At 45.0% G+C, this 23,459-nt stretch overlaps 1 protein-coding gene across 1 annotated transcript; it reads right to left on the bottom strand.

The window, feature by feature from the left end:
• Window positions 1-214: 214 nt before the first annotated feature.
• On the bottom strand, window positions 215-10,696 carry SERPINA10 (serpin family A member 10). Its single transcript, XM_040257194.1, has 4 exons — window positions 9,958-10,696; window positions 7,863-8,136; window positions 5,391-5,541; window positions 215-3,553 (listed from the first exon to the last, which is right to left on the bottom strand). The coding sequence occupies exons 1-4, from the start codon at window positions 10,694-10,696 to the stop codon at window positions 3,362-3,364; spliced, it is 1,356 nt and encodes a 451-aa protein (XP_040113128.1). The 3' UTR covers window positions 215-3,361.
• Window positions 10,697-23,459: the final 12,763 nt, after the last annotated feature.

The following is a 23,459-nucleotide window of genomic DNA, read 5'->3' as shown; positions in this document are numbered from 1 at the left end:
AATTGATTAGGTATGAGAAGCTTGACAATACTGGTTAGTTCATACATCTTTGTGGATTTCACTTAACCATGTTAGTGATGTTTCCTACTAACATCACTAACGTGGAACCAAGTCCATTATGATCTAGGAGAGAGCATCAGGGGTACATAATGGATGTCAAAGCCTCATCAGTTTTTCTAGTACTTTGGTTCATAGTCAGCATTGACTCTGTTACTTTAAATAAAATGCAGAATTTTAGTTTATTTGTTCAATAATAAGTTTAGCAGAGTTAGGACCTTTTCTTCAGCATGCATGCAGGAGAAGAAGAAAGTGATTTGACAGAACAGTCACTAATGTTTATAAAGCTCAGAAATCTACAGAAGTCAGCTGCAGTCTTATCTGAGGCACTAAATTATCAATTAAGACAGTCAATCAAAGTTATGTTTAGAGGTTTTCTTTTTTTCCAAGAGAACATGATAATTTCTAAAATTGTTGAAATATTTGTTAAAATTATACTTCCAAGGACAGATACATAGAGCAAAAAACCAATTGGTGACATTTATGAATATCCATATGTACCTCAGTTTCCACTGGAAAAAATGATTGATACTCTTGTAAAAGTTCTCAGTCTAACAGCTTATCAAATAGTTCCTTTAAACCAGTTGTATGACAAAGATACATCTCTAACTGTAGCTGCAGAGAAATAGACACATCTCTGTTAAGTATGGAAACTTGCAGTTTTAAGGATAGGTTCTAGAACGTCACTAATCAGCATTATAAGCAAAAAAACAGACCTATAGAATCAATCTTACTGGCAGAAATAGAGAGAGATAAAAAGATTTTACTTAATGGAGAAGAGCATATAGAGCTTTGCTCCCATAACCATCACATTTAAAAATCATTTTTGTTACTTGACTTCCTGGGCTTTATAAAGATGCCTTATTCTGGAAGAGTGAGTCCATTTTACCTACAGTCAGTGGCATATGTGAAATAATTTGAATTGAAATAGAACAGTCTCTTCAGCTTGACTAGGTTTATACCATGAAGATAAAATGAATTCAATTAATTCAGTAATGTGATCTCAGTTGTGGCATGTGTGTTAAGAAGTGAGTATGGGTGTATATGTGTCTGTGTAGGAACAGTTTTTAAAATCTGACCCTTAAATACAGTGAAGTGTTATTAGAATATTCAGAATTTTCCCCTTTGCTTTTTTTTGCAAGATCAGTTACATTTTTCCTTGACCTGCATTTTTTCACCATGCATACATATTTAGAAAATCTAGTATCCTTGGAGCTTCTTAAGCATATGTGGGGAAATACTAATTTTTTTATAGAAAATAGGGCCATTTTCTGCCTTAAAGAGTAACACGTTAGATATCATTGTCCCATGTCATCATCATTTTGTGCAAATATATGCCGAGAAGGCAAGAGTTTGAGTATATGTTCTATGAATCCCTTGATAATAATGAACCTTTTTATCACTGGGTTTGGCCGTATTTATTTCAGAGGGTATTGTGTTCTCTAAACATAGTTTATTTCAGAGGGTATTGTGGCTTTCTTCTCTAGATTTCATTTCTAAAAACATGAATAATTTGACTGAGCCCTCTTTTATTTCTCTTTCTGCTGTTTTTCTACAAACGAACCTCATTAATTGAATAGTAAAAGTCACTTAAGGATGTCAGCTGAAGTTAGTTCTCTATTTTTGTTTCTTTCTAGGCTCTAGAGTTGCCTGGCTTACCGGTATCAGTGCATGTGAAGGGCATACAGGAATGAACTAATATCCAGGTTTTAGAATGATAAAGAGTCAGTCTCTAGACTGTGGCTTATTATTATTATCTATTCACATTAGGTACTATTCACATAAATCTGTCAGTTGTAATAAGAGGAATTACTAATACAGTAAATTTAAGTATATTTAAATTGGCTAGCAAACAGATAAAAATCCAATTAGGTGGTTAGTCAACCTAGTTGACATTCCAAAAATAGTTAACTCTACTCCTGAGTCTCTGAATTTACTCCTAAAATATTTTCCTATCTCTATAACAGAAGATGACAGGCTCAGAAGCTATTTTGTTATCTTTCTTTGACCCTTGGGACAAAGTCCATTCTTACATTCTATTTAATCACAACGGGTAACAGACATGAACACACACCGCCTGTTGAACTGCACCCCATGAGATGCTTTAGACAGAAAGAAGAAAGAGTGGAATGGGCTTGGGGCCTGGAGTCAGTGGCAGGGCCCTGACTCTGCCACTGATGCACTGGTTTTTCTTCCTCTGAGGTGCCCTGTATGATTTCTCCATTAGATGCTGTAGGCATAGGACATCAGGCCCACAGTACTTTCAGGGACCCATGAAGATGTCTTATTTCTTGCTATAAGTAAGTTCCATGCTTTGCAATTAGTATAAAGACAGATATAACCCAGAATATATTCACCTTTATACAAATACGGTCATAAAATTTTTATTATACACACATATATGTGTGTATATATGTATATATGTATATACACATATATGTATGTGTGTGTGTGTATGTATAAAATGGAAGAAGGAATCCATGAAGGCAAAAGGGCCTGGGGCCCATGAAAGCCTTGCATGTATCCGTGTGTGCTCAGTTGCTCAGCTGTGTCCGACTCTTTGAGGCCATATGGACTGTGGCCCACCAGGCTCCTCTGGGGATTCTCCAGGCGAGAATACTGGAGTGGGTTGCCGTGCCTTCCTTCAGGGGATCTTCCCAACCCAGGGATTGAACTCGAGTCTTTTAATAACTCTTGCATTGGCAGGTGGGTTCTTTACCATTAGCATTACCTGAGAAGCCCCATGAAAGCCTTACTGTGGCCCTTTCTCCAGTTTCCTGTTTCTTGGCTTTGTATAATAAAATTAAGAGATTGAACTGGAAGATCTGTAGCTCAGTTAATGGCTTCATGGAGTAGACAAAGTCACATGGCGGCAGATGCTGTGATCAGGCCTGACTACAGCTATTTTTTTCTAATTTTAGTCGCCAAGAAATTATTCTATAGTAGGTTAAAATAAAACACTAATTCGCACCAGGGAGCAGTAAAGGGAGTGAAGCACATGACCCATGGAGAATGTGTACTTGTTTTCCCAAAGACTTCATCTTGAAATAGAGTTCTGCTGAGTCCAGGTACCAAGATGGTTTCAGTTAATAACATAGGCTCTTAGAAACAGGCTTAAAATACCAGCCAGCTCATACAAACATCTCCTTAAAATAAGCTTGAATTTCATATGCAGATCCATCTGAGAATGGCTCAAATTAGCACTTGAGAACAAGGGGGGACACCCAGTGCCAATGTCCTGTGTGGATTCAGACACCTCGGATCCAGCATCGCTGTAGCTCCAAGGACTCACGCATGCTGTAAATCACAGGAGAGTCGGATTCACCACCCGGCCCAGAAATAGCACGGTTCTGGAGGTTTCTTCATAGATGATAAAGAGAAATGGCTGGTCCACTCTGATGATGGGAGGCATGTAATAAGCAGTGATTTCTAATAGAGTTCCTGCCATTGCCTCTGTACCTTCTTCATCCACTTCAATCATAGCTCTTTGTAAAACCTAGGAAAGGAAATATGTGGAAGACCATTTGTGTGCTCATGGAGAATAGAATTCACTGAATCCCTGAACACTTTTTGTTATGGTCCTTACCCATGGGGCTGTGCTCTCGGGATGTATTGGTATAGAGCTCATCTGCAGAGAGGAATGGTCTGTGGTTGCCCTAGCAACTGCCTCAGAAGCCCCTCAAACACCAGGAGACACCAGGAACCCGATTGTGAAGTTCATTCTGGCCAGGGTCGTGGGGATTCTGTGGCTGGCCATTTCACACACACATGGATCAAATCATCAAATACTGAGCATACACTTTGTGCTACTGATTTTTAAAAATATTTATTCATTTGGCTGTACCGGGTCTTAGCTGTGGCAGGCAAACCCTTAGTTCCAGCATGTGGAATCTAGCTCCCTGAGCAGGGATCGAACCCAAGCCCCCTGCATTGGGAGGGTGGAGTCTTAACCAGTGGACCACCAGGGAAGTCTCTGTGTTACTGATTTCTGAACTGAGCTGATATTCCTCCTGGAAGGTTTTCAAGCTCTCTGGAACCCCTGAGAACTTTGACCTTCTTTCTGGCAGGCAGGGGGTGGGAGGGAAATGGGGCAGGAATGTGGTTATTCTTCTGTAGCAGTTTCCTAGAACTTGGTACCACTCTAAAGTGTCCCCTGAGCAAGCCCCTGGCTCCTTGAAGTCTTTCTGAACTCAGGTGGCCTGGATATAGGCCACCTGTCCTGTTTGTGAGGCCCTTTTGTCCAAGAACCTCATGTGATGTGCGTAATGGACCTGTATAATTATTCTAAAAGAAGATAATGAAAACTGTATTGATAATAATACCTAGACATTCTCTTAAGTTCCTGGAGTGAAAATTCCCTTCCTGGAGTAGACAAAGGGAAAATATCAATAATTTAGAATTTAAGCTCTAAAACCAAAACACATTTCTTCAATCGTTCATGTGTTTGTAGCAGAAATGCATGTGTTGGATGCTATAGAGGCAGAACTAGGGACAAAGAATGTAAGTTGGGGGAATTACAGGTCAAAATATATATATGAATAAAACTCAAAAACAGTTTTTGCCATTTGTGGATTGGGCTGCTTTCACTGCAAACATTAAAAAACAAAACTGGAAGATTGTTTTGTAGGGATATATCAGAGGGGGTTTTCACAAGAGGCAGGAAGTTAGGCAGATAACCTCTGGGGTTTTCTTCCCTCTCCAAAGCAGTGGACTTCACTGGCAGTCAAGTGGTTATGATGACCCTTCCACTGCAGGGAGTATGGGTTCAATTCCTGGTCAGGAAACGAAGATCCCACATGCTGCAGAGTGCAGCCCCTCCACCCACCCAAATAAATGAATAAAACGGTAAGGTGGTGCAGTTTCATGGAATTCTAAGTGAATCTGTGAACCAATTCCATTTGGGGGTAAATTTCTCCTTAAGCACTGAGAAAGAAGAGAGGGAGCTCTACATAAATTAGTTAAACAGACGTTTTAATAAAGTAGCTCCAAATTCTTCAAACATCCAGCTTAGGCGCTGTTTCAAGTCTTTGGGAATTTTAATCTAGTTTTCTACTACAAGGCTTCCCTTGTGGCTCAGCTGGTAAAGAATCCGCCTAGAGTGTGGGAGACCTGGGTTCCATCCCTGGGTTGGGAAGATTCCCCGGAGAAGGGAAAGTCTACTCACTCCAGTATTCTGGCCTGGAGAATTCCATGGACTGTATAGTCTATGGGGTCGCAAAGAGTTGGACACGACTGAGCGACTTTCACTTTTCTACAACTTGGCCTTTTATCGACATTCAGTGGAATGGAAAAACATTTGTTCTCTTGGACTCCCCTGAAAGAGCCTGACTTACCTTGGAAACTTTCAGATTTCTTTCAGTAACCGTGAGATCACGTAGGTCAGCCCAGGGTAAGAAGTTTCTTTGGACTCCCATCTGTTTAAGCAGCTCATGCATCTTATACTTCTGGTCTAACTTGAACTTTGGAAAGAAAACTTCCATTTTTCTGTGATACAAGTACATATAATGGTGAACCATAGACAGAAGTCTTAGATTCTGAACACTAAAAAGGTCACTTCACCTTCCTCCAAGATTATTCCTAGTAACAAGTCTTCAGGTGACTGTAGCTCATTCTGCCCTTTTGTAATGGTCTGACTCAGAGAAGAGAGTTCTGATTTATCAAGTATGTATTATTTCTGCTTCAGGAAACCAGTTTTATTTCCCAGTCAATGACTCACATTCTCTTTAGGAAAAGATGCCATACTTTGTTGGCCTGATGGGCAGCTGTCTATGGGGTCGCAGAGAGTCGGACACAACTGAAGCGACTTAGCAGCAGCAGCAGCAGCACCAGCAGCCATACTTTGTATCCATTTCCCTATGTCTTAAAAACAACCCAACCAAATATCTCCTGCCATGAATCCTGCAGACTCCTGGAGGATGGCTGTTTTCAGTCCCTATTCTGCAGACTCCTAGGATTCCAGGAGAAACTTGGGAGTCTGGGAATGGACAGGGGAAGGGGAAGAAAGGAGATTTTCAACCCCCTATTTATTTTTAGCCAGAGAAACTCTGATCTCTCTCTCTCTCTCTCTCTCTCTGCCTATCTATCTAGCTATATTGGGTTGGCCAAAAAGCCTATTCAGGTCTTTCTATGCCACCTATAAAGAGGCACATTGGAGTTCTTACCCTTGTTTAGAAAGATGGATTCTGTGGCTCAAAAATAAAAGGATGTAAATTACTGACTGGTACTAAGTTAGTCTTAAAGAAGTCCCAGTGTCTTCATCTGTGAAGTACAGCCAAAATACCAATACGGATTTCAGCGTTCTTCAGAGGAATCAATGACATAACATGTGTTAAGCACCCAGAACAATGTCTGGTGTAGAGTAGAGGCCCAGTGAATATTCATTTCCTTTGCCCCCTCAACCCTTCTTTCTTCCTCTCTTGTAGAGCTGGGCAGGGCTCATACTGGAGTATAACTCAGGACATGACAGGTCTTGAAGACTGATATATAAATTGATGCGCCTAAACATTTGTTGAGGGCTTGCTACGTTGAAGTCCTTTGCTAGGCTCTAAGGATTTGAAGAAGAGGAATGGAGATAAAATGAACACTGGGACCTTCAGCTGGACTCCCCTCTGTGTCAGATTCTAGAGTGACGGATTCAGGAGGCATCACCTTGGCCTCCTTACTGGTGCTGACTTCCTTACTCTGATGGCTGGATTGATTTATTCCACAAGCATTTGCGAGCCTGCCCTGTGCTCCCACCCCTGCTCTCTGTGCTCAGCCTCCTCTCCAGGTCCTCGCATCTGGTCTCATGGTTCCATTTTTGTGCTGCTGACTCCCCAGCCTGGATCTCGCCCTGCACACACCAGATCCAGCCTTTGATACCCAGCTGTTGCCGTTTTGATATCCGCACCCGGCTGTCTATAGGTATTTCTGATCCAGCTCTTTCCAACTGACCTTTTGCACATACCCCTCTGCATGTTCGTCCCACAGTCTCCCTTTTCAGTACGTGGCAAATCTTTCCAGTTGCTAAGGCCAAAAACTTCATCTTTGACGCTCCCTTTTCTCTCTCACCCACATTCCAGTCCATGGGCCAAATCCTGTGACTTCCAGGTTCACAGATCCAGGACCCGCTGCTCCTCCTTACCTCCACTGCCACTACCTGCCGAGCATCCTGATCTAGGTGCTTACGCTGACCACGTGACTGGTCCCCTTGCTCCTCCCACATGGCCCCAGTGTCTTTTCTTAACAAGCACAGGCCATGTTGCCCCTCAGCCTGACTCCAGTGGCTTCTCATCTCTTTCGAAAAAGCCCACGTCTTTCCCAGGGCCTGTAACATGCAGTCCTGGGTGATGGCTGCTGGTTCCCTTGCGACCTCATCTCCAAACTGCTGCAGTCTCACCAGCCACCTCATTGTGCCTCGAACCCACCAAGCACACTCCTAACCCAGAACTTTCACACTTTTGCCTGTAACTCTTCTCTCTCCCAGGGCACCCTGACAGCCCTCCTCCATCTTAAGTGTTTGCTTATGTCTACCTTCTTGGCCTGGCCTTCCCTGGTGCCCACCTGCACCTCACTAGAACGTGAGCTCCATGAGGAGGGCTAGCATCGTGCACGCATCACAATGCCTGACAAGTGGAAGAGCCTTGATAAGGACTGGCCGAGTGAACAAGGAGCCGTGCAATGTGACAGACACTGACAGAGTGGAAAACAGGACAAAGGCAGCCCCTGCCATCAGGGAGCCCACCGTGGGGCAGGACAGGCACAGAATGAAATTGGGAGTGCCCACAGGGAAGGAGAGGCTGAGCTGGGCCACAGGAGAGCCGTACCTGGTTTTCATGTTCCTGAGCCACGTGTCCACCAGGTCTGTGGTCAGGTAGTCTTCAAGCGTGAGATGGTCGCCTATCCTCCCCATGAGGACCACCAGCATGGAGGCATTTCCTCGGTAGGGCAGCTTGAGGACATGGCAACCAAAATTCTTATCAAAAGTGGAGGCAAACTTGCCTGACCTGTACATCATGGGCACCTTGACCACCTTGTACTTGTCCAGGTAGAAAGTGTCCATTTCGGTAAGAGCAGGGTCAAAAGGGATCAGCCATTTCCCTGAACAGGTAAGAAAGGAACTCATTGTAGAAACGATCCTCCGCTAAAGCATCCTTCCTGCCAAAGTAATAAAGGGCCAGGGTTCCATCCCCCTTTCTGCTCAACTAGGGCAGGTATCCTTATTGCATTTGTTTTGACCACAGCTCAGGCAGTCAGGAGGAGGGCATAGCAACCCACTCCAATATTCTTGTCTGGAGAACCCACGGACAGAAGGGCCTGGGGGCCTATAGCCCATGTGGTCGCACAAAGCTGGACATGAGTAAAGTGACTTAAGCATGCCTGGATGCAGGCAGCCAGAATAAATTTCCTGAAGATTAGCCTTTCCCAGGCTTCTTTCCAAACTGGCAAAAAATGAACCCAGGGACCTCCCTTGTTGTCCAGTGTGGTTCAGAATCCACCTTCCAATGCAGGGGACATAGGTTTGATCCCTGGACCAATGCAGGGGACACAGGAAGATCCCACATGCTGTGGGGCAACTAAGCCCAAGTGCCACAACTATGGAGCATGACAAAACAGAGACCTAACATAGCCAAAAATAAAGTGGTGAAAGTCGCTCAGTCGTGTCCGACTCTTTGCAACCCCATGGATTAAACAGTCCATGGAATTCTCCAGGCCAGAATACTAGAGTGAGTAGCCTTTCCCTCCTCCAGGGGATCTTCCCAACCCAGGACTGAATCCAAGTCTTCCACATTGCAGGCGGATTCTTTACCAACTGAGCCACAAGAGAAGCCCATAACACACACACACACACGAATCTCCCCAAAGGCCTGCTGGAATCACGCACTAAAGCAAGGAGATGTCTCCTAACCACCTGTGGCTCCCTCACGTTCTGGACAAAACACAGGGTGAGCAAAAGTCACTCATTCCAGACGATGCCCGAAAGACCCACTTCTGTCTACACTCATTTCCTTGTGGTGGGTTAGCTCCAACCTGGAGAAGACTTTGGGCCTGGCCACAGGACTGTCTGCAGGAAGGGCTCTCTGACCACTCCTTTGGTGCATATAATGTGCAAACAGAGGCCAACTGGGGCAGAAATGATGATATTGCCATCCATCCTGTGCTCAGTGAGGCTCTGAGGGGAGGGGCGCCTTGTCGACAAGCAGCCACACAACCCAGAGGAGGCCGCCAGCATGCAGGCACACAGCTCTACACACAGACATCTGTCTGGCCTGGCTCAATGAAAGTCCTCCTCCTAGACATTGCAAGCCCCCTGGGGTCACCTTCCTGCTACAACGGTGGCCATGCAAAGCCAGTGCTCCACGAGAAAAGCAGGATGGAAAGGACCTGGGATGAACCCCTCATCTGAGGTCAGCTTCTGCCCTTTACCCTGTGACCTCGATCTAGCCAACCTCTCTGAGCCTCACTTCTCTGTAGGAGGTGGGAGAGTCTGCATTTTCTACACTGAGAATCCAAGGACAAGGGATTTTGTCACTTGCCCCAGGTCACAGGAGTAGAGGGTGAAGGAGCAAAGATGCAACCTTAAATATCTCAGATGATCTGCTTTTTTAAAAAAAAAGTAACCCGGAAGTTTCCCCAGGTCAGAATGTCAGAGGAGAGCTGTGTAGATATGCTTAGAAAACTAGTAGTAAGCCCTGCAGGCACGTAGGGGCCCCAGGGCAGGGGCATCAGATGGACACGTTGTCTGGCGCTGTGCCCGGTACATCCTACCTGTTCAATGCATGTTTCAATCTGTTTGTGAAACCTGAGAACAACATGTTCCTAGGAAATCCCTTGGCATCAACCGGACACAGGCCCAGCAGGAAAGGAAGAGACAGGCGAAGAGACCCACGGCTCTGGAAGAGCAGAATGTTATCCAAGTACCTTTGAACAAGATGTAATCCACAAGAATTAATCTGGTGTCAGGATTAATCTCATCAAAGAGTTTGGGAAGTTTCCCCTGCGTCTCTTGGTTCATGTAATGATTCATGAGCCTTTTGGCCTCGGAAGTGTTGTGAAAATTCACAGTCACACACTCCATATCGAAATACCTCTTGGAGAGATTGAGGAAGGTCTCTCTGATGTCAAAGTCCTTGTGGATGAAGGCGAAACTCCCCTGGGCCAGGCTCAGCTCTGGATTATGGAAGAGGCTCTCTCGTAGCCTCTTGAAGAGGGCAGGCAGGCGCAGTGTTCGGGTCTGGTTCACCCCGGGCTGGGTCTGGTTCCAGGCCTGCAAGAGGAGTCCCTCCAGCTGGGCTCTGCTGTGCCCCCCGACCCCAAGAGTCAAGGCAGCCATGGCCCAGGCCAGGCTGACTGGGGAGAAAACCACGTTGCCATCATGCTTCAGGGAGATCTTACGTAGCAGGCTGAACCCCAAGTTGGAGGCCTCCCTGGAGAACTGCTGCCCCTTGGCTGACAGCCAGGGGGAGTCTTCCTCCCCTTCCTCCTCCTCTGGAGCCCATGGTCTCTCACTGGTCTGGCTGGTCTTGTTTTGGGCCCTGGGGGTCAGCAGAGTCTCCAGCCCTTCCTGGGCCTCTGGTGAGTGGGAAGCAAGGGTGGAACCAGGCACCAGCCACGCCTGGGCCAGGAGGCAGGCCAGCAGAAGGCTCAGCACCGCCCACATCGGGGCAGCGTGGAGGCCCGGTCAGCAGCAAGGCTTCCTTGGGAGAAAAGAAGGCAGAGATTGTCCTTAATGTCTGATGCCCACCTCCTCCCTGGGTCTTGGTACAGCTCCTCTGGTGACCCTGCTTCTTTCCTGGGGATCGGGGCTTATCCCCCCGAGGCAGGGCTGGGGAGACCCTGAGTAATTAGGGTCACATTTGTTACCTGAGTCGTGGGAGGGGAGGTATCTTATTTCACGGAGAGAAACCTCCTCCCGTTTCCATCAGGGATCAGGCCCTCGGGCAGCTCCTGGTCTGCCCCAGCTGTCCTCACCCATCCCAGTTCCTCCCAGGGGAACGGCAGGCAGCCAAGAAGGGAAGGGATGCGAGGGAATGCAGTGTGGGTCCTGGGCCTCACTGGGTGCTGGTCACAGCAGCGCCGGGAGTCGGGAGGTCTTCTCAGAGCTTTCACTGTCTGCTTGCTTCATTCGCTGCCCTGGATCACTGGGCAATAGGGCAGCCTGTTTAAGCTGGGCTGTGGGGACTTGGACCTTGGCCTTTGGTTGGGGACTTAGAGGCTCTGGGTGGCCATGGGGCAAGGATGAATGCTAAGTTTGCCTGATTCTGCAATAGACCCCACTGTGCCTCCACTACAGCGCTCGGCCCAGCCCTGGGGCCCAGTCACAGAGCTCCTCTCAGGACTTCCTGCCTTCACTCTCTCCGGAGCCCCCCAGGATAGGAACAGATGATGAGCCAATTCAAACCACTTGGGCCCGGGCTAAGCTCTGCTTGGACCGTCTCACCTAACCCTCAACCTGTGAAGTGCGTCCTCCAGCCCACTCCGAGGCTGCCTGTTCTAGCGGAGCCAGCCCTCCAGCTTGGGCAGTGGGTCTCCAAACACCACACTCCCCACCACTGGCCCCTCTCTGGCCTCCCTCTCATCCTTGGGCACAGAGCCTAGCTCCCGATCACCTGTAGTTTCCATCTGAATAAACCCCCATGGGCACACGGGGCTCCTGGTGTTGACACCACCAGAGGCTGGCTGGGAAGGTCACTGAGATGCACCCTCGCTCTCTTCTGAACCCACTGCCCCAGGAGGGCTTGGGTGGGGCAGGACCACTCAGCGCAGGGCACACAGGGCAAGGGAGGCCACAGGCCTCACAGAGTTTCTATCAGCAGAGACCCTCACTCAGCCAGGCCACCTGAAGCAAAATGTGCTGAGGGGATGAGGTTCCCGGGCCTCTGGCTGACGCAGAGGCCTGTGTCCTTGCTGGGCCGGCTACAAGATGACCTCTGGCTCCGGGACTTAGCACATTGCTTTTGGCTTTTGCTAAACAGTGTCATAGGATCCAGGGCCTCGTTCTTTCCATTGCTTAAGTGGCAGGACCTTACTCAGCGAAATACTCCTCTGTTTTCTGTGAGCATTTAGGAAGCTTTGCCCAATTCTAAATGGCAAGCCTGCACTCTAAAGGTAACTCCAGCATTAAATGTGCTGGGTAAAGACCTGCTGAAGTGTACCAAATGTACCCAGGTTCATGCCTTCATTATATCACAGGCTTTAGCACCCCTTTGTAAATTAATCCCACAGCGATACTCTTAAATTCAGAATCACTTCTGTCTGTGATGGTTTCCATAGACTGGTGCTAGTAGTAAAGAATCTGCCTGCCAATGTAGGAGATGCTGGTTTGATCCCTGGGTTGTGAAGATCCCCCCGAAGAAGGAGATGACAGTGTGGGTTCTCACACATTCCCACTCATCTCAGTATTCATGATCAGCAGGAAGATTTCCACATACCTTAGTAACAGCAAACTACCCACCACTTGGTTCCAACAAGAAATTGCCATAACTCTGAACTCTCATTCTCCTCCAATGAGCTTTTGTTCAAAGCAACCCTCCCCAGCTTCCTCCCAGAACCTAAGAAAAAGCCAGCCTGCCTTTGTCTCTTTGAGAATTGTCTATGGTTTGCCAGTTTGTCCCAAATTGCGATTCCTCTGCTATTCCTGAACCTATTCATCTCCACTTCATTGTAATTGCCATTAATTTTGTTTAAGGGGCTTCCCGGGTGGCTCAGATGGCAAAGAATCTGCCTGCAATGTGGGAGACCCAAGTTCAATCCCTGGGTCAGGAAGATCCCCTGGAGAAGAAAATGGCTACTCACTCCAGTATTCTTGCCTGGAGAATCCCATGAATAGAGGAACCTGGCAGGCTACAGTCCATGGGGTTGCAAAGAGTTGGACACAACTGAGTGACTAACACTTTCACTTTCTAAGGGGCTTCCCAGGTGGCTCAGTGGTAAAGAATCCGCCTCCCAATGCAGGAGACACGGGTTCAATCCCTGCTCTGGGAAGATCCCATATGCCATGGAGCAAAGCCCATGAGCCACAGCTACTGAGCCCACGTACCATGTACGGGCTCTGCTCGTCTAGAGCCCGTACCCCGCAACGAGAAACCACTGCAATGAGACGTCCATGGACTGCAGACTCGAGAGTAGCCCCTGGTTGCCACAACTAGACAAAAATCCGTGCAGCAATGAAGACCCAGCACAGCCAAAAATAAATAAATAAATAAAATTAAAAGAAAATTTTTTTAAGGATGACACAGAGATGCGGCCTTCTAAATAGAACCTGAGTAGTAATAAATCCACCACTCACGCACCACTTCTCAGCCCTGAATGTACCTGGAGCTGCAAACCCACCCCCAAATCTGGAAGCAGCAGGGACTCACTTGCTTGGGCAGACAGGTCTCTGGGAAGAAGGCCAGGGAGCTATGTGGGGCCTGCATGGAGTATTGTGGGCATAACATCTCAAGCCTTCAAAGCCTCTTCCACTGGCCTCCTCTCTGCGGAGGAAGCCTCCTGTGTCTACAACAAGCCTCCTACCACCCCCACCTCCTTGCCTGCCCCATCCAATCCAGGAATGAGGGATCAGTTGCCACCCCCTCCCCTAGGAACCCACCCAGAGAGGACAGAAGGTCTTCTCTCCCTATTCCTCATTAGGCAGACACTGTGAAGCCTCCCTTTGATCCACTGTTCTTACCAGTGAGTGGCCACCTGGTGCCTGGGAAGGTCCTTCATTCAGGGCAAAGACAGAAGGTTAGGGCTTGTAGCTGAAAGCCTGCAGTAAATATTTGCTATTCCAAAGTGTGACTCCCCCCGGGGGGCTGTTACTGATTAACATCCTGCTTGGAGATGGTGGCGTTTCTGGGAAAGCCAAGATGAAGAGAGAGGCTTCCCATAATCCCCTGCAATCCTGCACTCCTGACTCTTGGGCAATTCCTCCATGAGAGCTTCTGCTTCTCAACCCAGGCAGCACCCCAGTGAGATCCAGCTCCTCGTGGGACATAGTTGCTGCAGGCACTGAACACCTCGCAGGAAGAAGGGCTGGATCCCATGGAGGCCTCCCGGGTCCCCAACTCAAAGCTGGGCTCCGTGTGAGGAGGGAAGGCAGAAATGAATAAGGGCTGCTTCCAGCACCTCCCAGGGAACTTTTCAGTCCACTGGGAGAGCTGTCGTTGTTTAGTTGCTAAGTTGTGTCCAACTCTCTGCAACCCCATGGATTGTAGCTCACCAGCCTCCTCCGTCCATGGGGATTCTCCAGGCAAGAATACTGGAATGGGTTACCATTTCCTTCTCCAAGGGACCTTCCCCACCCAGGGATTGAACCCACGTCTGTTCCATATCCTGCATTGGCAGGCGGATTCTTTACTACTGTGCCACCTGGGAAGCCCCCCCTCCCCGCAGTGGGAGAGACAGATCCTTTAATCACCACCAGCCATAAAGAGCCTATTTCAAGGTTAACTCTCTGCTTCACCAGGTCGACGGACTTCTGAGACTAAAATCCTCAAACACTGAAAGTCGAGGCTGACGTAGACCCTTTAAGACAAAAACTCTCAGACTGTTAGACTCTTTTTGATAATATAAATATTTTATGTGCCCTTTACTACTCTGAAGTGAAATTTGTAGTTAATAGAATTTACCCACAAAATTTAAAAAATAATAATAATGCTTTATAATATGGAGGGGAAAAGGAAACTGTGAGAAGATAATGTTTCTTTAAGTATGTAAATACTCTGCCACGACTACACTAAAAGCTGCAGTGATACTGTCAGATGTGGGACCAGGCGGGAGCGCTCTCTGCCGCACACCTGTTACATTGGCCCTTCCACACCGAAGCACGATCACTACCAGCGATGCGGCTTTCTGCGATGGTGAGTCACTTTCAGTTCCTCCAAAACAACATACAAATCTTCCTCTGATTTATTTTCATAGGAAATTCCATGGGAATTAAAACTTGGTGGTGGTGGGGGATGGTGTTTTTAGCTGAGCTAAAATACCTGTGGCCCTGTGAGAGTCTGGGCTCAGATCATTCATAAGTGTGTTTTCAAGTGTTCCACCCACGTGGACTTGCAGCGGGACATTGCAGTCACATGACACCACTTCACTGTGGGGGACAGGCCTGTGTGTTTCCATTGTATCTGGTATGTCTGGCCCGCACTCATGGAAACCCAATAACGCTGCTCCAAATGGTTGTGGAAATCAGAAGTGCCCCCAGCAAGTTTCCAGAGTGTTCCTCTGGGGAAGTACTTGCTCTGTTGAGAATGGCTGCCTGAAGAGGCCAAAGTGAAGGGTGCAGGCAGATGAGGCTGGGCCAGGGTTCTAGGCTCAGCACAGGAGCCAGCCTCTCCTTCCGGCCCCTGGAGTTCTGCAGCTGAGGGGCGGCTGGCAATCAGGAGGCAAGGTCTGCTTCCTGCTGGGGGTGGCGGGCTTCTGCTTGGGGCAAGTGCCTGGGAGGAACTAGTGAGCATGGAGGGTGTGGAGCACAGCACTCACAGGGGATTCAGAGATACCATAAGAGTCATCACGGAGCATGTGACCATTTGGGAGTCTTAAAACTGTGGGAATTTCAGAAATGGATCTTTACAAGGAAGGCAACAGAATGTATTGGAAAGAGTGTAAAGGCCTCTGTCAGACTCCCTGGGCTTGAATCTCAAGTCTTCCAAATTCCTGGCTGCTGGACTTAAGGAACGTAACCTAACTTCTGTGAACTTGCTTTCCCTTCTCCATAAAGTAGCCAAAACTGTGCCCCTGACCCATGAATATCTCAGCAGCACCCAGGAACCAGGAAGTCTGTGGGCAACATTGTTTTAAGGTAGTGGGTCCCGACCCCCAAGGAAGGGTGGCCTGGAAGTTCTCCACCTTCAGCAAAGATGAGTCCTGCACTGCTCCCAGCAGGTCAAGGTCAACACTTGCCCCAGTAACTGTGAGCTCTTTCACCAGCTGTGTGGCCCTGAACAAGCTCCTTAACCTCTTCTTGCCTCAGTTTCCTGATCTGTAAAGTGTGACTCCCAGGGCTGAGCTGTTAGGACTGCGGTGAGGCTTAAATGAAGCAGTGCCTGTAAAGAGCTTGCTACCTGGTAGGAAGAGCTGATGAATGGTATTTGTGGTATAATTTCAGAGCCAGAATGAACCTCAGCGGCAAGCCCAGACCCTGGATTTGGACTTGACAGAGGAGAAGATGCTGGGGGGAAAAAAAGGTCAATGTTAGTTGCTCAGTGGTATCTGATTCTTTGTGACCCCCTCTATAGGATTCTGCAGGCAAGAATACTGGAGTGGGTAGCCATTCCCTTCTCCACCCAGGGATCGCACCTGGGTCTCCTGCATTGCAGGTAGATTCTTTACCCTCTGGTAGAGACACCAGGGAAGCCAGAAAATGCACACCCATACTCCTTAAGGCCCTTCCTGCCTGTGGTGGTGCCAGAATACAGCCAGGCCACTGATTTCCCATCTGCATTTCATTCACCAGCCTCTGCAGAGAGAGACTGGGAAACATCTGATGGGAAGGTGTGTGGTGATCAGAATCAACTCCAATTAGAAAGTACAATCATTCCCAGAACAGCTTGGTAGGCAGGCAGCATAGTGCTTCCGGGAGCCACTCTGGAGGGCGAGATCCAGGGGCTTCTAAAGCAAATATGTCCTAGGACCCAAGGGGCTGAATGTCTGAAAAACAACCAGCCAGGTATTGCCAGAATCAGGCTTCAGGAACCAGTGAATCACAGTTAGTCCGCTCAATGTGGATCAGATCAAGAGGAAAGCTTGGGCGAATGTGGGGCACAGAGATAGAAAACAAAAAGCTTCCAAAATCCTTGCGACACGCAGATGCGTGGGGCAAATGGTTCACTGTTTGCAAAGCAGCCTCTCTTTCTCTCCCCACTGGCCTTCTGTCTTCCTGCTCCTGCTCCAGGCTGCCTCCACCCTGGCTCCCCCGGCTCCAGTGACACCTAACAAGATGGCAGATTCATCCTCTGTCCCCAGTGCTAGAAAGCTGATGGTCCAGGCAAGTGTGCTACTGTGATCAGCAAAGTGGGTTTAACTTCCGGGTAGCTAGGGGCTTGCCTGAATAGCACCTGCATCTGCCTAGCATGACAGGTTAACTAACCTAGCTTTCTTTCCTTGAGATGGGCTTTCTCTTTGGTTCAGGGAAAAGGACATCTGAGTCAGAAGGACATGGTAGTAAGTTTTCCTTATTATAAAGAAACAGATGATCAGAGAGGTCAGTAAACTTGTTCAAGAACACAGAGCTTGAATTTGAACCCAGACCTCTGGATTCCAATGCAGCTAACCAGTACAGCCACCTAGTGTGACAACAGGTTTTCACTGAGATGGTCCTTCTACCTGGGAGATCACATCCTTTCCCTTTTTGTTTTGTGCTGGGGTTCATTGCTCATTTGTTTCAGTTTTTAATTTAAAAAATTATCTTTAAATAATTTCAAACTTTATTTTTTTAAATTCTTTTTTTATTGAAGTACAGTTGATTTATAGTATTATGTTAATTTCTTTTTTTTAATTTTTATTTTTACTTTATTTTACTTTACAGTACTGTATTGGTTTTGCCATACGTTGACATGAATCCACCACAGGTGTACATGAGTCCCCAAAAATGAACCCCCCTCCCACCTCCCACCCCATATCATCTCTCTGGATCATCCCTGTGCAGCAGCCCCAAGCATCCTGTGTCCTGCATCGAACATAGACTGGCAATTCGTTTCTTACATGATAGTATACATGTTTCAATGCCATTCTCCCAAATCATCCCACCTTCTCCCTCTCCCTCAGAGTCCAAAAGTCCACTCTACACATCTGTGTCTCTTTTGCTGTCTTGCATACAGGATCATCATTACCATCTTTCTAAATTCCATATATATGCATTAGTATACTGTATTGGTGTTTTTCTTTCTGGCTTACTTCACTCTGTATAATCGGCTCCAGTTTCATCCATCTCCTTAGAACTGATTCAAATGTATTCATTTTAATGGCTGAGTAATACTCCATTGTGTATATGTACCACAGCTTTCTTATCCATTCATCTGCTGATGGACATCTAGGTTATTTCCATGTCCTGGCTATTATAAACAGTGCTGCGATGAACATTGGGGTACATGTGTCTCTTTCTATTCTAGTTTTCTTGGTGTGTATGCCCAGCAGTGGGATTGCTGGGTCATAAGGCAGTTCTATTTCCAGTTTTTTAAGGAATCTCCACACTGTTCTCCATAGTGGCTGTACTAGTTTGCATTCCCACCAACAGTGTAAGAGGGTTCCCTTTTCTCCACACCCTCTCCAGCATTTATTGCTTGTAGACTTTTGGATCGCAGCCATTCTGACTGGTGTGAAGTGGTACCTCATTGTGGTCTTGATTTGCATTTCTGTGATAATGAGTGATGGCGAGCATCTTTCCATGTGTTTGTTAGCCATCCGTATGTCTTCTTTGGAGAAATGTCTATTTAGTTCTTTGGCCCCTTTTTTGATTGGGTCGTTTATTTTTCTGGAATTGCGCTGCATAAGTTGCTTGTATATTTTTGAGGTTAGTTGTTTGTTGGTTGCTTCATTTGCTATTATTTTCTCCCATTCAGAAGGCTGTCTTTTCACCTTGCTTATATTTTCCTTTGTTGTGCAGAAGCTTTTAATTTTAATTAGATCCCATTTATTTATTTTTGCTTTTATTTCCAGAATTCTGGGAGGTGGATCATAGAGGATCCTGCTGTGATTTATGTCAGAGAGTGTTTTGCCTATGTTCTCCTCTAGGAGTTTTATAGTCTCCGGTCTTATATTTAGATCTTCAATCCATTTTTTTTGTGTATGGTGTTAGAAAGTGATCTAGTTTCATTCTTTTACAAGTGGTTGACCAGTTTTCCCAGCACCACTCGTTAAAGAGACTGTCTTTACTCCATTGTATACTCTTGCCTCCTTTGAAGTTTTGGCCACAGCAATCAGAGCAGAAAAGGAAATAAAATGAATCCAAGTTGAAAAAGAAGAAGTAAAACTCTCACTGTCTGCAGATGACATGATCCTCTACATAGAAAACCCTAAAGACTCCACCAGAAAATTACTAGAGCTAATCAATGAATATAGTAAAGTTGCAGGATATAAAATCAACACACAGAAATCCCTTGCATTCCTATACACTAATAATGAGAAAATAGAAAAAGAAATTAAGGAAACAATTCCATTAACCATTGCAACAAAAAGAATAAAATACTTAGGAATATATCTACCTAAAGAAACTAAAGACCTATATATAGAAAACTATAAAACACTGAATGAAAGAAATCAAAGAGGACACTAATAGATGGAGAAATATACCATGTTCATGGATTGGAAGAATCAATATAGTGAAAATGAGTATACTACCCAAAGCAATCTACAGATTCAATGAAATCCCTATCAAGCTACCAGTGGTATTTTTCACAGAACTAGAACAAATAATTTCAAGATTTGTATGGAAATACAAAAAACCTCGAATAGCCAAAGCAATCTTGAGAAAGAAGAATGGAACTGGAGGAATCAACTTGCCTGACTTCGGGCTCTACTACAAAGCCACAGTCATCAAGACAGTATGGTACTGGCATAAAGACAGAAATATAGATCAATGGAACAAAATAGAAAGCCCAGAGATAAATCCACACACCTATGGACACCTTATCTTTGGCAAAGGAGGCAAGAATATACAATTTCAAACTTTAAAATTGCAAGAATAGTTACAAAGAACTTCTGTTACCCTTTACCCAGGTTCACTAATTTTAAAACATTTTCCACATGTTTTACCATTCTCTTCTTTTTATATATAGTAGCTTCAGGTATCAGAGAAGGTGATGGCACCCCACTCCAGTACTCTTGCCTGGAAAATCCCATGGGTGGAGGAGCCTGGTAGGTTGCAGTCCATGGGGTCGCGAAGAGTCGGACACGACTGAGCGACTTCACTTTCACTTTTCACTTTCCTGCATTGGAGAAGGAAATGGCAACCCACTCCAGTGTTCTTGCCTGGAGAATCCCAGGACAGGGGAGCCTGGTGGGCTACCGTCTATGGGGTCGCACAGAGTTGGATACGACTGAAGTGACTTAGCAGCAGCAGCAGCAGCAGCAGCTTCAGGTATTGTGACCATATTAAATTTCTTGGATTTGAGAATTTGATACTACTTACAGAAGAGAATACTCTTGTTCTTGGTATTACCTTATCATCTCCAGTGGTTCATCATAAGGTAGTGTGTGTGCACGGACATGTGTATACACGCCTTGCACCTGCTAGTAGCTGATGAAGCATATTGTCCAACTATTATGTTGAAAACTCCTTGGACTGATTCTTCTTCTCCCCTTTAATGTAGTTATATTGTCTGTTTGAAATATGTTTGAGTTCATTTGTTTTCTTTTCACATGGTTTTAGGGCTTTCCTCATTTTTTCATTTAATTTTATTTTTGAATGTACATAATATTAACATTATTCTAAAAGTCTAAACTGTATAAAAAGGTCGATGAAGAGAAGTGCTATTCCTTACCCCCCAATCTCTTCCACTCTGTCCTCCTCACTCCCTTGCAGGTAACCATTTAATTAGTTTTTAGTTCATCCTTTTTTTTACAAGGACCCACTGGCATTCACACTAGCAATGTATGAAAATGATTGTTTCCATACAACCAGTAGAGGGTCCTGAAAAGCTCTCACATTTTTCCAATTGGATGAATAGGAAATGGTATCTCAATATAGTGTTAATTTGATTTTTCTTATCAATGAGGTTGAACATAAATTCATATGTTGAAACACCTCATATTAGGGATATTAGCTCTTTATCAGTGACATTTCTTGCAAATATCTTCTCTCAGATTTTCACTTCTATTGACTTTTCTTATGAATTTTTGACTAAGCAATTAAAAATATTTTATATGGTCAAATTTCTCAGTCCTTTGAAAAATTTCATATGGGCTTTGAGTCATGGTAGAGAAGCCTTTTTCTCTACCTAAATTACAGAGAAATTTACCTGTGTTTTCTTCTAGTACTTATACAGTTTTTTCTTATTTTTCATTTAGGTCTCTGATTCTTAGTTTATTCTTATGTGTGAAGAATGAGTCTAATTGTATTCTTTTCATTTTTCAAATGGCTATTCAGTTGTCCCAATACTATTTACTTAAAAGTCATTATCAAATATTAAATTTCCATTTGTATTGCTAGACTTTCTAACCTATTTCATTAGTCTGCCTATCTATTCATATTCCAGTACCATAGATTTAGTTACAGTGTCTGTGCAGTCTGAGTTGACATCTGGTTGGGCTGGTCCCCTATCCTCCACCTCCTGCCCCCACATCTTTTCTCTTTCTGTGTTTTCCTGGCTACTCTTGAAGGTTTATTCTTCTCTACGGTATGGACTTTGGCATCATTTTGTCTACCTCCAGAAAAAACATTTGCTAGTATTTGTATTGGAATACAATTAAGTTGATAACTTAGGGAAAACTGACATCTGGATGAGGTTGAACATCTTATTCAATAAGGAATATCTTTGCATTTGTTCAAGTCTAATTTTGTATCTTTAAGGAATATTTTATAATTTTCTCTATATCAATTCTGTACATTTCTGGTTTATTTCTAAGTGCTATATCTTTTTGATTGTTTTTGGATTTTCTCTTCATTATCTGTTTTAATTGGTTGTTGTTTGTGTATATGAAGGCATTGTTTTTACGTGTTAACTCTGTATTCTGGTATCTTGCTGAAATCTTTTATTGAGTTCGTTTTACCATTAATTTGCTTAGGTTATGCAAGTACATTACATGTCATCTGCAAATAGAAAGAGTTTACAGTTCTATGTCTCTGCTCCCTCTTGTCTAATTGCATAGTCTAACACCCGCAATGTGAAATGGTAATGAATAAAATGAGTAGCCTTGTCTTACTCTTGATCTTAGTGGGGATGCATTTAGTGTTTTCTTATTAAGATGCTGACTTTACACCTAAATATGGAATCTAGAAAAATAGTATAGATAAACCTATTTGCAGGGCAGGAATTGAGACACAGGCATAGAGAACAGACATGTGGGCACAGAGCTGGGGGAAGTGGAGAGTGGGATGAATTGAGAGTAGACTGATGTATATGCACTACCATGTGAAAAACAGATAGCTAATGGGAAGCTGCTAAATAGCACAAGGAGCTCAGCTTGGTGCTCTGTGATGACCTAGAGGTGGGATGGGGGGCGGAGGGAGGTTCAAGAGAAAGGGGATATATGTATGCATATGGTTGATCTGCATGCGGCTCAGTTGGTAAAGAATCCGCCTGTAATGCAGGAGACCTGGGTTCAATCCCTGGGTTGGGAAGATCTCCTGGAGAAGGGAAAGGTTACCCACACCTGTTTTGTGGCCTGGAGAATTCCATGGACCGTACGACTGAATAAATTTCACATAGTTGATCCACTTGGTTGTACAGCAGAAACTAACACAACATTGTAAAGAAATTATATGCCAATAAAAAAAGATACTGATTTAGAAAGGTGTACAAATATATCTATTTAAAGAAAGTGAAAGTCACTCAGTCATGTCCAACTCTTTGTGACCCCATGAACTGTAGCCTGACAGGCTCGTCTGTCCATGGAATTTTCCAGGCAAGAATACTAGAGTGGGTACCATTCCTCTTTCCAGGGGATCTTCCCAACCCAGGGAACAAACCCAATGTCTCCTGCATTGCAGGCAGATTCTTTACCTTCTGAGTCACCAAAGTATCCCTCAATTCCTTTCTCTCAAGACATATGCTATTGTTCAGTCACTCAGTCATGTCCAGCTCTTTGCGATCTCAGAGACTGCAGCACACCAGGCTTCCCTGTCCTTCACCATATCCTGGAGTTTGCTCAAACTCATGTCCGTTGAGTCGGTAATGCCGTCCAACCATCTCGTCATCCTCTGTCATCCCCCCTCCTCCTGCCTTCAATCTTTCCCAGCATCCTGTATCTATCATCTAATTATCTCTGTATCATCTATTATCTATCTACCTATTTATCTCTCATCTATATCATCTATTTATGTATCTATCCATTTGATTCTCCTTTATCTCACTTGCTGTTTTCTGCCCTGAACTATGACAGTGAGGTCTCTTCCTCTTGCAGTCTTTCTCTAGTGACCTCTTCTAACAAAGCTTAATATGATGCCCGGGGCTAAATAAAAGGTCCAGATCCTGATCTGAAAGGTCCAGATTAGTTTTTGCAGAGCTGCAATGAAAGGAGAATTTGGAGTTGAAAAGCAGTAAATCGATAACTTTTTGTTTTAAACAGTCAGTTATACTTTAAATGTGTTTAAAAATATTTTTTCTTTGTCCACATGTATATTCTTTCCAGTGCTCTTCATTCTTTTGTGTCTGTCCTAGTTTCCATCTAGAAGCATCTTATTTCTCTGTAAAGAACTACTTAAAATTTTTCTTTAGTAAAGGTGGCAAGCTTCCTCAGCTCTTATTTCTCTGAAAAACCCCTTTATTTTGTCTTCAATTTTG

This window comes from Oryx dammah, unplaced genomic scaffold (genome assembly GCF_014754425.2).
Source record: "Oryx dammah isolate SB20612 unplaced genomic scaffold, SCBI_Odam_1.1 HiC_scaffold_16, whole genome shotgun sequence".
NCBI lineage: Eukaryota > Metazoa > Chordata > Mammalia > Artiodactyla > Bovidae > Oryx > Oryx dammah.
Note: the sequence above shows the minus strand (reverse complement) of the source record. Positions and strands in the feature narration are given on the sequence as shown.